Source organism: Coenobita brevimanus, chromosome 101 (assembly GCF_032717465.1).
Source record: "Coenobita brevimanus isolate Jiangsu-jjx chromosome 101, ASM3271746v2, whole genome shotgun sequence".
Lineage (NCBI taxonomy): Eukaryota > Metazoa > Arthropoda > Malacostraca > Decapoda > Coenobitidae > Coenobita > Coenobita brevimanus.
This window is the reverse complement of record NC_137054.1, coordinates 65,859,691-65,877,246: the sequence shown is the minus strand read 5'-3', so window position 1 is coordinate 65,877,246 and position 17,556 is coordinate 65,859,691. Positions and strand designations below refer to the sequence as shown.

Genomic DNA, 17,556 nt, shown 5'->3' with positions numbered 1-17,556 from the left:
ATGGGTTGTAATGGAGTACCAGGAGAAAATGATAGTGGGAAACGACTGAAGAATATGTGTCAGAAAAGAAGGTTGTTCAGTTGTAACTCATATTTCAAACACAAAGCTGCACATAAATATACATGGTATAGAGGGAACGGGGATCTTGTTGAAAGGAGCTGATTGATTATGTGCTCATAGAGAGGTCATTGTTGGGAATCATTGCTGATATGAGGGCAATGAGAGGACAATGTTGAGGTCTGTCAGATCATATGATTGTGGTGTGCAAGATCAAGCTGAGAGGAGGGAGGTGGACCAGGAGAGAGAGGAGCAGTCAGAGAGAAAGACAGAAAGTCGAGAAGCTGAGGATCAAAGAAATGGCAGATGAATACAGGACCACAGTAGGGGAGGAGTTTGAATCAGTGAATTGGGATGAAATGGATCTGAACAGCCTGTGGAATGCATATAGGGATTGTTCATTAGGAGTGCTAAAGAGGTGTGTGGTGTGGCAAGAGTAACAACAAAGAAGAAAGGTATAGCATGGTGGGATGAAGAGGTTAAGAGAGCAGTGGAGGAAAAGAGGAAGAAGTGGCTAGAGTTGTTACAGGACAGGGGTTCATTTGAAATAAGAACTAATATATTGAGAGCAAGAAGCATGTAAAGAGACTAGTGAAGAGGAAAAAGGAGGTTAATTATAATCTAAGAAGAAAAATGAATGCAAATTACTTTGAAAATAGAAAGGTATTCTGTAAAGAGGTGTGGCAGTGTAGAAGTGGCAGCGGAATGAAATGTGAAAGTGTAAAGAATGTAAGTGGTAGATTATTAACCCATGGAGATGAAGTAAGGACCAGACGGAAAGAATATTTGAAAGTCTGATGAATGGGAATGGAGAGAGCAGAGCGACTGTTAATGTGATTATTTTGGGGGTGTGCAGAGAAGGAATGCAGTGCCAGGTAACGTGACACATGCACAGATGAAGAACTTCTTGAGTTAGCCACCGTTCTCTTTGATGATCGTCCACCTAGGGCATCTTTCAACTTCCTCCGGCAAAGTGCCCTACACCGTGCAAGGTGAATGGCCTGCATGATCTACAGAATCAAGGGTGTATTTGTTCCGAGCTCAGTTTCAAATGATTGCCACTGAGCTCACTGGCCTGAGATGATTTATGACATTCATTGGAATATTGTACTGTATATCAAAGTCTGGTTCGATGCTCCATCACCTATTGCTGCTCCAGCTGGAGATCTAGCATTCTTGAAAGGACTGCTCTCCCATCCTGATTCCAGCATTGCCACAGTCGCTAGCAAAAAACTCTTCAGTCACCTGTGGTACCTGAGTGAAGAGGTAGCCAGACTTGGCATATTCAGTGGGACAGTTCCCCCTCAATGTTAAACGTAAGATGGTGATTGCTCTTGGGGGAACTCGGTGAGAATCCTCAACCAAGAGCACCTGTTGATCTGGCAGCAAAGGAAGTCATCGCCAATAAGACTGTAATGAATTTCATCACGTGTGCCGCAAGCTGAATTTTTTTGGGGGGCATTCAGCATCAGCATAGACTAGACATAGACCCTGCTGATTTTGAGGACTCCTCCTCCTTCCAGTCAGCATGACAGGTATTGGGCTCAGTTGCCGTTGTAAATTACATTACCAAGCTTGGAGTAACTCATATCCAGGACTGTAATTGTCATTACAAAAGACGAACAGCAACGTCAGAATTTACTGTAAGTTGTTGAGTGGCATCGTCACCAATTCCCTGGCATGAACTAAGCAGGAACTCCACCTAGCCACTCTTGGAAATAATTATTGCTTGTGAAATGCACCAGTTTATAATACCTTTGTGATGTTTTGTTTTTACTTATCATCATCATCATCATCCGGACCTCCTTTCCCACCCTAGGGGAGGGTGAGGAGTAGCTATGTCCAGACAGCCCAAATTTGCCCAATCCAATGGGCCACGCTTCCATTCACTTATCATTCAAGCCCCCGGAATCCTGGCTCTGTCAGATATTCCAAAAACATTCACCACGTTCTGTAGCTTCACATAATCATCACATACTTGTTAAGATGTTAATAAACCAGAATTACTGGAATGAAGTGTTTTCACTCCTTAACCCTTAGCCCCCGGGGGGTTCCCGGCCGCTGCACACTCCTTCCTACGGGCAATTTCCGAGATTTTGGAAAAAATACCCTTACTTAAAACCCTTATATCTGACAAACTATAATAGCTAGAGAATTCAATGAAAGTTCATAAGACTCGCTAACTCTTCCTCTTTCTAATGAAGGTATCCCGAGGTCTCTAGGATGGTCCTGTTGATGAGTAAGGATGAGTTGAATACGAGTGGTTTTTCACGTTTTGGCGTGCGGCTCCGAGCGTGTGCCACTGGCAATGGCCTTGGCCCAGCTGGCTAGCGTTGGCAGCACTGACTGGAGTTGTGGTTGTAACACTGCCCATGCGTCCTTGGAATGCGGAATATTCCACTCGTTTTTTCTACTCCTCCTTACTCATCACCGTGAAAATGAGTCATCACCCGGTTCGTGTGGCTCACCTAAGGATTTACCGCCCACACCACCATGCCACTATGCCTTGTAGGTGTGTGGAAAAGGAAATATCTCGTAGTTTTTCTGTACTCACTTCTTCCATAAATAATCATATTTCTCCTTTAGTAAGACACTTAGAACTGCACTTTACATCATGATTACGGGTAATTGCACTTTGACAAGTAAGTGCTGTTGCTCTTTCACACATGATCTTAGAGTGTGAGGTAATTATTTGTACTGTAAATCAGACTGCATTGTACTAATCAGGGTTATAGTGAAAATCATATAAATGTTTTACACAACTAACATTATTTGTATTGCACATCACAGATACACTGATGTTCATATTTGGCACAATCCCCCTGAGTATTGAGTGAAATAATTTAGGTATAGCAAAGCAGGTATTGTTCATTGTGGCCCGCTTACAAGTGGTTTTCTTTTAGATAACAGGTAGGCAAACTCAAGGTATATCCAATAATTTTCTAACCAATATCCAATAAACAGTATCAACTCCTGTATTGCACTTATTATAAATCACTTATATGCACTTATAGAACTTATAAAAGACATTCATCTTAGCACTTTCTATAATTCACTTATAATATCACACATTTCACTCATTTATGAAAATACACAAACTTCTGCACTGCTGTACACTATTTACACTTCCCCACACACTTGCTCAGTACTCATACCACTCCCAAAGGGCCTGGTTGTGAAGATTCTGCCCTTGAAGTGGTAGGCTGAGGTGTGGGAGAGCGCTGGAGGAAGATACGTCGGCAAGCAGGTGGTGAGAGTGTGGGGGAAACTGCTCTGCGGCGTTTTTTTCCGCAGATGATTGCCAGGTCCGCAGTCACTTTCCCAATGTCCTGGGTCATCTTGCACCTCCTCATCGCCGAAATCATCACTCTCGTAGACTGTCCCTTCCTCCTGGAGAAGTCGGAGAGCCCTCTCTGACGTTGGAGGGCAAGTAGGGGTTGGAGGGCGAGAGAGGTCGCTTTCCACATCGTAGCTTTTTTCTCCTCAGAGGACGTACTCTATCTGAGTGTACGAGAGGAGACAGTATCGTCAAGGGCACATCCTATGGCACTATCACTAAGCCCTTTACCTGGCACTAAGAGCTGAATATTCGTGGGGTTGATTAGGGAATCGGCCCTTCATCCGATGGGACGGAATCGGACGATGTCAAGGAAGATGACATGGCTCCTCTCGCTACCACTGCCAAGCACAAACTGAACCGCACAACTGCAGGGTACCTGGGGGTCCTCCCTACCCTGTAGGTATCACAGAAAATGGTCCCGTGCTCAAACAGTGGCGGGAAGGTGAGTGCAGTATATCGTCAACCGGCGGCCCTCCGCACCCTGAATCCTGTCGTGCATAAACGTCAGCCAGCGGATAGGGGTTAATTAGGCCATTCCACTGAAAAAAAGAAAATAAAAATATTGAAAACTTTAATATAGCTATCCTTCTACTTGGAGATCAGAAACCTGTAATATTCACAGCACATGTGACAGTAGTTAATGAAGTCGTTTAAGGACATTATTTAACACCAACCATTTTCTTATCTGTGTGAACTATTTTATAAGGAATCATTGTCATCCTCTAATCCTGTGTTGCCCCATGAGTAGAGTGGGAGCCCAGGGCTAGGCAGTTGGTCCTGACAGTTAAGATGAGAGTGACTAGCCTCACTCATCCCTGAATGGCACCAGTAAACCCCACCCATCCCCTCAATATAAACTTGCAGAGGCTCAGTCCGATTGGAGCTCCTTAATTGCCCACTGAACCACCAGATGCCATGATCTGGTTATATGGGTACCACCCAGCATAGTAAATGGTTTCCTGGTGTACAAGAAAGCTTTTGGCATGTGACTCAGTGTAGAGTCAAAATTACCCTTTCTGTTTAGGTGTACTGTTGAGGACCACCCTAATGCAGGACAATTGGGATGTTTTCCTGGTTTGAGTAGGGGGATAATGGTTGCTTCCTTCCACGTTTGGGGTATTTGGTTGTGTTCAAAAGTTGGAAATTTTAGAAAGGGTGTTTATTGTTATAGGGTGAACATGTTATATGTGAATGTTTGTTATCTGTTCAGGGGCTACTGCTTTGGATTTTTTTTCTTCATACTTTTGATCATGTGCTCTACATATAAGGTGATTGGAGTTTTTTATTTTTTCTTTATTTTTTATTTATTTATTTATTTATCCACTCAATGTAGTGTTGCTCTCGGGTGTCTGCCCTGTCCTTTCCTCCATCCTTCTTTCCTTCCATCTTCTTCTGTCTTTCCTTCATTCTTTCCTCGTCTTTCTGCCTGCGGGTGACTGTACACTCCCTCTTCTGTCTTTCATTCCTTCATTCTTTTCTCTTCCTTCTTCCTGTGGGTGACTCTGCACTGAGTGACAAGCCAAATGGTTTCCTGTACACCAGGAAACCATTTACTATGCTGGGTGGTAACCATATAACCAAATTTTGGCGCCTGGTGGTTTAGTGGGTAATTATTGTGCTCCAATCGGATTGAGCCAGTGAAGGTTTATATCCAAGGGATGGTTGGGGTTTATTGTTCACGTAATGCCACTCAGGGATGAGTGAGGCTGGTCACTCTTATCTTAAATGTCAGGACCAACTTGCCTAGCCCTGGGCTCCTACGCTCCTCATGGGGCAACGTAGGATTGGATGATGGATGGATGGATGGAATTTATTTTTTGCCTCTGTTTTCATGAATCATACTTTTATGGCTTACTGATGAATAACACAGAATTTGTTAGGTTGTTTGCTTGTTCTCTCTTGCTAGGAGTAGTGCCATCAAAGTTTAGTAGGGCTTCATGAGTTGTTGAGTGTGAGGTTTTGGATGTGTGGATATTTTTTGTTTTCCAAAGTATGGCTCTGTTCATTCTGTAGAACAGGCTGTTATAAGTCATGGATTTAGTATCAGTAGTAGTAGCAGCAGTAGAGCAACCCCACTCTGGCTGACTGAGCAGACCCATCAACTGCAGGCAAACAGTTGCCCCTGCATGGCTGTCCCATGCAATGAATGTGTTCCCTTGCAGCAGACATCTCACCACAGCATGGTGTGGGGAAGAATGTGGAGGTTTGGTTCCTGAATGAATGCCACCTGTGTGTGTCTCCACCCACTTAACGGGGGCACCATAGTAGGTTCCACATCTCCCCCATTATATGGGTATATGTTTACCACCCAGCATTGTAAATGATTTCCTGGATTACAGTAAATTTATCACTCCATGTAGTCACCTGAAGGCAGCACTACATTGAGTGAGTGGATAATGGGTGTCCCCACTTTTTTTTTTTTTTAAATAACAGAACGGACGAAGGAAAAACAAATGGGGGAAAAAAAAATAATCCATACACCAGACTACTGGTGTCCTCCATTCATAAAATATCTGTAACAGTTAGACTTGAACAGTTGTGGGTTGAAATTTGGAGGAAAACAACTCTGGGGAAGCGAGTTCCAGAGAGATGCAGTTCGGGGAATGAAAGAATTCTGATAGGCAGAAGTTCTGCAATATGGTTGAGTGACATTCCAGTCATGAGCGCTACCAGATGCCCGTATAGCACGAGGGAAGGCATGGAGAGGCGGCACCATGGACGCAACCTCGTCTGAGCACTTGCCAAAAAAATATCTGTAAAATAATGCAAGGGAGGCAACATTCCTTCTTACTTGCAGGGGAGGTAGTTTATATGTAATGGCAGGGTTGTTAATGATTCTAACAGCTTTATTCTGAATTTTGTCCAGTTGTCTCAATGCAACCTCTCCACAACCATTCCACAAGGGTGAGCAATATTCAAACTGAGAGCGCACATGACTCTTATAAATTATAGCTAACTGCTCATCGGCGAAGAAGTTACGGACTCTGTACAATAATCCAAGTTTCTTTGAGGCGGCCTTAGCAAGTGATCTGACATGAGAGGTCCAGCTGAGGGCACTGTTAAGTGAGACACCAAGAATTTCAATAGTTTTGGAGATGGGATTATTAGTAGCACTGAAGGTAATGTACGAATCTGGCAATATCTGTCTATTAGTAAACTGTATATATTTAGTTTTACTAGCATTAAAAGAGACAAGGTTGTTTTGTCCCCATTCACTGATTGTAGCTAGATCTTGATTTATGGAGATGGCTGTACAGAGTTGAGAGGTAGAGATATTAGACTTTGTAAATGGATGTCTGAGTGTGAATGAACTATGTAGTGTTGAGTCATCTGCATATGAGTGAACGGGATTGTGAGTGACAGACAAGAGGTCATTAATATGAACCAGAAATAGGGTTGGCGCCAGAACTGATCCCTGCGGCACGCCGACATTAATTGAGTGGAAATTCGAATATACATCATCTACTTTTACTCTTATTTTCCTGTCACTAAGATAAGAAGAAATCAAAGGAACAAAAGACGTTAGTCCATAGCAAGGGAGTTTGGACAGCAGGGAACGGTGCCATACTCTGTCGAAAGCTTTAGAGATATCAAGAGCTACTGCATGAGTTTCTCCAAAAAGATCAATTGATTGATGGATGGTATGAGTTAAGAGATTGAGTATGTCAATGGTGGATCTTTCGTGGCGAAAACCGTATTGTCTATCACTAATTAAGTTGTTGGATTCAAGATGTTTAACAATATGCTTATTAATTAAAGTTTCAAATACCTCACCAAGAGAAGATGTGACAGCTATTGGTCTGTAATTGGAGGGGTCAGATGAACTGCCTTTCTTCGGAACTGGGTGGATATTGGCTTCTTTCCATGAATTTGGGAATAAAGAAGTACGTATGCATAGTCTGAATAATTTGGCTAGGACAGAGGCAAGTTCAGGGGAACACTTTTTCAAAACAGAGATGTGTTCTACAATATCACAACTTTTCTCATGTAGTGTTTATATTGTGTTGTAGTAAATGCTGTCAACTCATTTGGTGCCCAAGTAAAAGGCCCATGCCCATTTATTAGTTTAGTTATACTGTCATGCTTTCAGTAATATCAGCTTCACACCACTGGCCATATATACAGTGGAACCTCGGTCCTCGAACGTCTCACATGTCGAACAAATCGGACCTCGACCAAAAAATTCAAGAAATTTTTGCTCCAGAGGTCGACCAAAATATCGGACCTCGACCAACCTGAATGTAGCCAAACGAAGGGAAACTGGCTGACTGACAGTCACGCGTCCACCTTTGTTGTTCGTCAACGTGGTCGTCCTGCTGTGCTTCACATTTTTCTTGATTCAGTGCAGTATTAGCCCCTAATAATGGCTCCAAAGAAAGCAAGTTCATCCAGTATGGCTACTGGCAGTGAAAAGAGGAAAGTAGTGTGGAAAATAATTGAAGAAGTGGAAAAATTATTCCTTATCTTCATCAATGAGAAACAGTTAGCAGGAGACAGTGTTAGTGAGTATATAATTTGTGAAAAGGCAAGAGAAATATACAGTCACCTCGTAAAGGAAAGCACTGGTACCAGTGCTGAAACTTAAATAGGTAAGCATCTGGGGTCTTGGAACGGATTAAAATGATTTACATTATTTCTTATGGGGAAAATTAGTTCGGTCCTCGACCAATTCGGTCCTGGAACAGCCTTCCAGAACGGATTGTGTTCGAGGACCGAGGTTCTACTGTACTTTATCATAGTCATAGCTTTAGGTAGCTACCTCTACTTGTTTCAGGTGAAACAGACTGACTATAATGATTTGTTTTGTTTATTGCAGCTGTATAAGGAGACGCTATTTGACCTCCTGAGTAGCAAGAGCCGAGAAGAATGTGCTGTTGACATCAGGGAGGACACCAGAGGAGGAATTAAAATTGTTGGACTGACTGAGATTCACGTAACATCATTGGAAGAGACTATGAGATGCCTTGAACAGGTGAACACTTATTGTTGTTTTGGCCCCTGGTTCATCTGGATGTGTGAACCTGGTGTACTGCTTGCTGAAGTTTTCCTTTTCAAGGAGTCCACCATCCTCTTTTTGGAATTTTTTCTTCTCCAACATTGAGCAGTTGTCTGTAGTGTGAAAACATAGATCGAGTGGAGAGGTTTATGAAGGAGGGTGGTGTGAGTTGGAAGAAGGGAGGGAGAGAGGGAGGCTGAGGATGAAGTAGAGGGATGGGATGGAGAAGTATATGAATGATGGTGGTGTGAGTTGGAAGGAGGGGGAGCGAGAGACTTGAGGATGAATTGGAGGGATGGGATGGAGAAGTAATAATTATGAGTGTAGTGGGAGTTGGAGGGATGGAGAGAAGGAGGCAGGATGAGGTGGAGGGATGGGATGGAGAGGAATATGAAAGAGGGACGTGCTTGATGCCAGAGGATATGGTCATCGATGAACTTAGTTTACCGTTGCTCATCACTTCCTCCAATATTACTGAACGTAGCCAAGGGGTTTGATTAGATGGAGAGATTGTAGGTGTATAGCAGTTTAATGGCTTCCCTGCTATCACCAGTGGAGTGTAATGTGGGCCTCTGCTTAGTAAAATGGTGCATCATCAAGTAGAGTGAATAGGTATGTCTCTCTCTCTCTCATTCTTCCCCTTTGTGTATCGTAAGCGAAGTGAGTTATGGAGCACTCATGGGTTACAGAGTTTATTGTGCACAATTATATTGAAGTGTGACAGTGTAACGTTGCGTGACGGCAAATCTCCTAGCTCACCCTACCTCCTGCCTTCTGCCCTGAGTCATACTCTTGGGCTCTCTCTAACCCCTTCTGCCCTGAAGGGAATCTCTCTGACATTATATATTCAGTACAGCTTGTAGAGGATGTGTGTATGTGATGTAGTGTCTGGTAGATTTCCATTCACTTGGACTAACTGACGAGAGCTGGTTACCCCACGTTTTTGATTACGTCATGAAATTCTTGGTCGTCTGGACTACAAAGAGATTGTGTGAGATACATCATGTGTTAAGACGTTCTCAATGGTCTGGGACAGCAGGATTTTGGATATACATCATGTGGATTGACATTCTTAGTGAGCTGTGTATGTCTCCAGCAGACACTACATACTGCACATTGTGATATGAGATATATACTAGGGCCTATAATGCCTACATGGTGACTTGGAGGGAATTTATGTGTGGCCACCTCTTCTGGTATTAAGGTGTCTAGCTGTAGGTGGGTAGATGGAGAGAGAACAGTGACAGTAGACCCACTGTGATGGTTGGATTAACTCCTTTTCTGCAAGTACTGGTATATATATGTGTCTGTTTTAATCTTGCTGTCTCTAGGTGATTGTATTCTTCTGAAGTGGGGGGGTTAGATGTAGTCTTCATTAACCCTGTCATTTTTCATTACTGGAGATCCTCCCTGAGTTAAATGAAATTGTCTTGGAGTGTCCTGAATGAATTGCAAAATCATAACACTTTAGTCAAGGGACTTTATGACACTGGGCTGAATTCTAGATACCAGTGGAGGCCTTGTATCGCCTCCTCACTCTGGACTTATGTTTTCATAATACACTTAAGCATTTTCTTGTATGTTAGTTATATGATTTTAACATTTTGCATCCACAAGAGGATATTGAGATGTAATGGTCAGAATAAATCACCGAGGAAGAAGTGTTACAATATGTCCAAAACCACTTACAATGTGTCACAATTTAATTTGTGATCAAACTTCGTTGTTATTACTCAACTAAGTTGTATAGAAGTGAAATTGATATAAGAATGAAAAGGGGAGTATTTGGAAAGAGCAAGAGGCTTGGGGTACTGAGAGGAAATAGGGATTGGTGGTGGTAGTAATGATGATGATGATAGTGATGACTATTGATACTAAGTGAAAATGATACAACAATAATTCATTCATTTAACAATAATAATGATAATTATTGTTGATGACAGTGATGATAGTTCTTCCTCTAAAGTTTTTTCTCTTCCATGCTTTCTGAACTACATCTCCTTGCCCTATCCTTAAGTAAAAAATAGAGGTCAGGATGATGATTATAATATGATTATTGTTAGTTGTTTCATGATGATCATATTGTCAGGTTTACAGTACATCCTTTTATTATGTGTAAGATCCTAACCAGTCTTTTTAATAAATGTCTCCACAAATGTCAGATGTTATTGCACATTGTTTTATGTACCATCATTGTCATCACCACCACTATCTTCATTATCATCATCATCATCGTCACCACAATCACCACCCCTTTCTTCCACCACCAGGGTGCACTGAATCGAGCCACAGGAGCAACTGCCATGAATGCCCACTCCAGCCGATCTCATGCCATCTTCTCTCTCCACATTGAGCAGAGGAATAAAAAGAAAGGGTAAGTGTTTAGTTCTCCTATCACTTTTTTCCTCATTTCTTGCTCTTCGAAGTGTCAGAGAGGGACACCCTTATGTGGTGGCCCTGATATTAGCTGCCAGCTCCACTGCCCAGATATACAATTGTCCCTCAACTTCTGCAATCCAAAAGGAAGATGGTGGACTGCAGAAGGGCAGTTTCAGTCTGCAGTCCACCAGGTTCACATCCGTATGAGCTTGGGGACACAACAAACTCGGGATTTGGATCGTGTGACTGAACTGGTGCAATACGTGTCATCAGTACACTGAATCACCAATATGTGATATATATTGCAGTACATATTGGTTCACACATTCTTCTAATATCTTGATTTATAATATTAATATTTACTTATTGTAGATACCATAGTGGACCCAGCAATCAGCATACAACTAAAAGAATAAATGAAGATGAAATTGATCAATCAGAGGATGATATTTATTGTAAAATATGCAAACTTTTGTCCTTGGTAACACAGAAATCATCAGGCTTCTGCAAAGCATGGCAAGAATAAGTATTTTACTTTGCTAAATATGCATTTATTATGTACTTATAATATTCAGCGATTGATTTGATTCATCATGTCACAAGCAAAGGAACCAGTCCACATATCATTTTTCATTCATTCGTTGCCAGACGCCATGTATCCCAGACGAGGTGGCCAAGGGCTTAGAGGTAATTGTTTTACAGGGAGGGGCACTAATTCTCCACCAACCCCACTTCACGAGGAACATATTGGTGATGCAGTTTACTGAGAACTGGTACAAACCACGAAAACAGTCACCTCTCCCAATATTTAAATTGGGAAAATGGTCAGAATGATGATGTAAATGATGATATCCAGGATGTGGTATGGGAGAAAACCAGAACAATATGTATTGAGAGGGAAGGAAGGGGAAGGGTAGTGACAGAGTGAGGGAAAAGTACTATGTATATGTAAGGAAGAGAGTATATGATGAGCCTACTCCTTTAGTGGCATTACATGATCAAAGGGACTTATTTTAAGCATTGTTCATTTTCAGAAAGTCTTGTGTTTAAAGTTCCACATGGGAAACAAGCCTCCTCCTTCCTTTTTTTTTTTTTTTAATGGTTTCCTCTAATTTAGGAAACTACTACATTGGGTGGTAACTATGTATCCTAATGCTTTTATAACTTTCCTGAATCTTTCATGTACCATCACATAATGTATAGCTGCCTTCTGCGCATTTTTATCCTCTCTTCTCTCCTAAGTATATTTTGAATCAGCCTATGCACAAGGTATGTACAGTATTATCTGAAAACATTGATCTTTCTGCACAAATTTCTTACAAACACTCACTGTTTCTCTTCCTTCCTCCACACCCCACATTCCTACGATATTGTCTACTTCCTCATCCCCAACCTTGACATTCATCACCCAAAACAGTGACTTGTATTCATCTGTCTTTCAGCTGTCATTCAGCTGCTCCTAGAACTTTCTGTGATTTTCTGTCTTCTTTCCTGTTTCTTTGTTTACAGGAGCATATACAGGTATATGTACAGCTATATACCCAGCTAATTGTGTCTGGCACCTACACCACACAAACCTTAAACACACTTATATGCTGTCACATACTCTTTCATTCTCTGCTTTAAACATCATCATCATCATCCGGACCTCCTTTCCCACCCTAGGGCAGGGTGGGAATCCAGTGGGCCATGCATCCATTCACTCATCATTCAAGTTCCCAGAATCCTGGCTCTATCTGCTTTATTTAAAAAATAAAATAAAATAAAATAAAATCCTACCCTAATATTATATTCTTTTTTCACATCCGACCATACCACCCATCCTTCTCCACATATACCGGTATGTAGAATAGAAGGTTACATTTTTGAAGTGGAGTCAGTTTTCTTTTTTGGCATGGATGGAGAGTGAGTGAATGTGTAGCCCATTTCATTGGGCATGTTGTTTATTAGTACAGTCAACCCTTGGCTATCATGGGTTTTGCTATTGCGTTTCATGGCTATCACGGACAGGTGAAATGCAACACAATTACCTTTATCGCGACCTCAAATACTGCTATCGCGGACGATGGTCGGCCAGAAACATTCAAATCGCGTGGGCTCCGCCCATGCGTATACTCGCGCCGTGATTGGCGCGATGTCACAGGCTACCCGAGTGCTGATTGGCCCAAGACATGGTTACAGCTACCCATCCTTCCTGCCAAGGTTCAGAGAGAGTCAGCGTTACCAGTCGACAGCAGCTATAGCCGTGAAGACCTATTGTTCAACCACAATGGCCACCAATACCCCATCCAACCCTCCTACCATTGGTGCACGTAACGCGGCTAACCCAGGACAGCAAGTGAGGAAGAGGAAGAACCTGCCTTATGCTCAGGGTCCCTTCCAGACTCCTGATGAAGCTGATCAATTCCAAGACGAGATAGAACGTCAGAGGGGTGGCCAGTAATACTCCACCCCAGCCTCAGAACCCCTTCAACCCACCCAAGCCCCTCATCCTCTCCAAAAATGTTAAGTAAAATGGCTTATTACAGTTAATTCTGTTTTATTTATAACCTTTATGTACTGTACTGTTGTTAATTTGCAGCATTGGTTTGTAATCCCAGGTATTTTAGTGAAGGAGATGTGAAAATAGGGTAAGGTTGGGGTAAAGTTGGAGGTCGGGGAACCAATTAGAATTTTTCCCATTAGTTCTTAAGTATGGCTATCGCGATTTTGGCTATGGCGGGTCGCCTAGGGTACCAATTACTCGTGATAGCCAAGGGTTGACTGTACTCCCATTATGGTTTTGTTTCTCATATATGGCTTTCTGGACTATCATCATAACCACCTCCATCAAGATATCATCTACATCTATTATGTAATTTTGCATACCATCCACTCACTCGGTGTAGTGCTGCTCTCGGATGTCTGCCCTTTCCTCTCCTCCATCATTCTTTCCTTCCAAACTTCTGTCTTTCTTTCCTTCATTCTTTCCTCGTCCTTCTGCCTACGGGCAACTTGACACTCCCTCTTCTGTCTTTCTTTCCTTCTTTCTTTCCTCATCCTTCTGCCCGTGGGTGACTCTTCAGAGTGACAAGCCAAATGGTTTCCTGTTTACTAGGAAACCATTTACTATGCTGGGTGGTAACCATATAACCAAATTTTGGCGCCTGGTGGTTTAGTGGGTTATTACTAATTACGGAGCTCCAGTCGGATTGAGCCGGCGAAAGTTTATATCCAAGGGGTGGTTGGGGTTTATTGCTCATATAATGCCACTCAGGGATGAGTGAGGCTGGTCACTCTCATCTTAAATGTCAGGACCAACTTGCCTAGCCCCAGGCTCCTATGCTCCTCATGGGGCAATGTAGGATTGGATGATGGATGGATGGATCCATATCATTGTATGAGGAAAGGTCATGATAATGATGTTTATGTTGGTGGTGGTGGTGGTGGTGGTGATTATGATGATGACATAACTGATATAGATAATGATGATAGTGATGGTAATGCAGATGTTAATGATTGTAGTGGTGGTGATGGTGTTGATAATCATGATGCAGGTGGTGGCGATGAACAGTGGTGTTGTTGATTAGATGATGATTGTGGTGCATTTTCAGGGAGAGCATCGTGAGTGCAAAGTTCCACATGGTGGACCTTGCTGGGAGTGAGCGAGCCAAGAAGACAGGAGCCACAGGAGAAAGATTTAAGGAGGGTGTGAACATCAACAAGGGACTTCTCGCCCTCGGAAATGTAATCTCAGCTTTGTGTGAGGAAGGCAGCAGAGGACATATACCATATAGAGACTCAAAACTAACAAGATTACTGCAAGGTAAGATACAGTAATTCCTCATTTTAAACAAACAATGTCTCCCAAAATAATCTAAGATTTTTTTCATAATTTCTAACTCTAAAACGGGGTAATCAAGTAGAATTTGTACTAAGGTCTTATTTTAAGCAAATTCTATGCCAGGTGCTGTAAAGGGTTTTTATGATGATAGTGAGGCAGGTGTAAGGGTAATTAGGCATCTAAGTGAATGGTTCACGATCAGTGTGGGTGTGCAACAAGGTTGTGTGATATCCCCATGGTTGTTCAGTATATATATGTATGGAGTCATGACGGAAATGAAAACACGAGTAATGGAGAGAGAGGGATGGCATTGGTAATGAATGGTTATGGATGGAATATCTCAAATTTTTTGTATGGTGATGATGCAGCACTACTTGCAAATAGCGGACAAGAATTTGATAGACTAGTGCAGAGTTTTGCTGATGTCTGTGATCGTCGTGCCTTGAGAGTAAATGTAGAAAAGAGTAAAGTGATGGTAATCGAGAGAGATGGTAACTCCCAGTGTGATGTTACAGTGAATGGAGAGACTGGAATTGGTGAGATTTCAAATACCTGGGTTCAGTGATAGAAAAGAGAGGAAAATGTGCAAAAGAAGTGGAAATTAGAGTGACACAAGAAAGGAAAGTAGCTGGTGTTATGAAGGCCATGATAAAAAACAGAGGGTTGAGTGTTGTAGCTGCATGAGGCTTACATGGAAGAATGTTAGTGCCAACTTTAACATATGGATGTGAGACTATGGTGTGGCATGAAAATGAAATGTCAAGAGTAAGAGCAGTGGAGATGGGAGTGCTGAGGAATGTATATGGAGTACAGAGTAAATAAGATACATTAAAATGTGTTTTGTGAAAGATGTGGAGTGAGGAAGTCTGTGGACAGCAGAATAGAACAGTGCACTGAAATTGGTATTATCATGTGGAGAATGGGTAACAATAGAGTGGTGAAAAAGGTATATCTGAGTGACTTTGACGAAGGGAGGAAGTGAGGTAGGCAAAGGAGAATGCGGAGGGATATGGTGGAAGAGGATGTGAAGAGGATAGGTATGGAAGTCGGTGAGGTAAGGGAACTGATGAGATTGAGTTGGCTGGATGAATGTTGTAAGGAGAAGTGCATGATCAGGGATTTGGCAACCCTTTTTTAATGCGGCAGCATCTGGATGGTCTCCTATCAGATATATTTATGTGGAGCTATAGAATGATGAAGTTTTTTGGCGTATCAGATAGAGCCAGGATTCCGGATCTTGAATGATGAGTGAATGGAAGCATGGCCCATTGAATTGGGCAAACTTGGAATGTCTGGACATTGCTTCTCCTCACCCTGCCCTAGGGCGGGAATGATGATGATATATATATATATATATATATATATATATATATATATATATATATATACAGTAAAAGTCCTTTAATCCAAAATGCAGTAGCCCACGGACCTTCCGGATCATCAGACAGTTACCTGAAAATGTTCAAAACTTCCCCCCCCAAAAAAAAAATAATAATAATAAATTATCTCTCTATCAACTGTATTTGTCTATTGCCAGATGCCATAATCTGATAATTAAAAATTGACTGTTTTCTTTACTTATACTTTGTAGTGCGGTGCAGATGTAGGCTGTTTGAGGTCATATTAGTGCTAGTAGTGTTGGGGTGGTACAGCAGTACCATCGATATTTTTCAGTTTTTTTTTCCAATTTTTCTTGATTTTTTACCCAAAAAAGCTAAAAATGACCCTGGGCTGAAAATTCCAATCCATTGGATTTTCCGAATCGTCGGATGCCGGATTATCAGAAGTTCACTGTGTAGTGCTGCTTTGGGTGTCTGCCCTTTCCTCTCTTCCATCCTTCCTCTTCTTTCTGTCTTTCCTTCATTCTTTCCTCTTCCTTCTGCCTCTGGGTGACTTTACACTCCCTCTTCTTTCTTTCTTTCCATCATTCTTTCCTCTTCTCTCTGCCTGTGGGTGACTACACTCCAAATGGTTTCCTGTACACCAGGAAACCATTTACTACAGTGGGTGGTAACCATATAAGCAAATCATGGTGCCTAGTGGTTTAGTGGGTAATTAAAGCACTCCAGTCGGATTGAGCCTTTGTAGGGTTATATCCAAGGGGTGGTTGGGGTTTATTGCTCACATAATGCCACTCAGGGATGAGTGAGACTGGTCACTCTCATCTTAAATGTCACGACGAATTTGCCTAACCCTGGGCTGCTTCGGTTCTCATGGGGCAATGTAGGTTTGAATGATGGATATATGTACTATATATATATACCGGTATATATATACACTCAACCCCCTGCTATCGCGCGTTCAACTATCGCGTTTATCTGCTATTGCGCACATATCAAATGCAGAACCATACATGATATCATGCATCCCAAGACCGCTATCACGCTTCTAGTTTGAAGACAGGCTAAGCGAAACTTATTCACACGGCACTTCATACGAGGTTTGCCAAGGATGCGATGGTTCATCAGAACGGTAACGTGGTAAAATTGTCGACGATACCACGGTCATTTGGAGTGCATCTGAACGGATTCTTGCCGAGGATATGACGGGCAAAACTGTGTGAACAAAACCCATTCGACTCAAAAGACTGTATCGTACTACAGCATTGAAATTTAGCCTAACACTGAATACTTATTAATACTATTTTAGAATAAATATCAATCGTTTTGAAACCCTTACAAATAGTTAATATTTCCTATGCCGAGAAAACTGTGATGTCAATAAAGTAATCACATGTTTACAACTGAGACGGGGCTCTGGCAACAGTATGAGGAACGTGTGTGATAGCGTGCAAGTTTTGTTCCACTTATATCTTCCTGGGCCATTCCTGATACGATGTACCGTGTGATACCCCCTTTACTTGTGGACACTAAGAAAGCATGGAGACAGCTAAAGAGATCTGGTGGCAATTAAGCCACTCCCAAGCCTCAGAACCCATCAAACCACCCAAGCCTTAATCCT

The 17,556-nt window shown here is 42.1% G+C and overlaps 1 protein-coding gene across 1 annotated transcript in view; it reads left to right on the top strand.

Annotated features, from left to right (window-relative positions):
• Nucleotides 1-17,556, top strand: part of LOC145414975 (chromosome-associated kinesin KIF4A-like) — a 144,307-nt gene that overhangs the window by 12,303 nt on the left and 114,448 nt on the right. Inside the window, exons 4-6 of the mRNA XM_080284389.1 lie at nucleotides 8,214-8,369; nucleotides 10,664-10,767; nucleotides 14,366-14,577. Of these exons, the coding sequence (XP_080140515.1) occupies nucleotides 8,214-8,369; nucleotides 10,664-10,767; nucleotides 14,366-14,577 (472 nt within the window). The remainder of the gene's footprint in view (nucleotides 1-8,213; nucleotides 8,370-10,663; nucleotides 10,768-14,365; nucleotides 14,578-17,556) is intronic.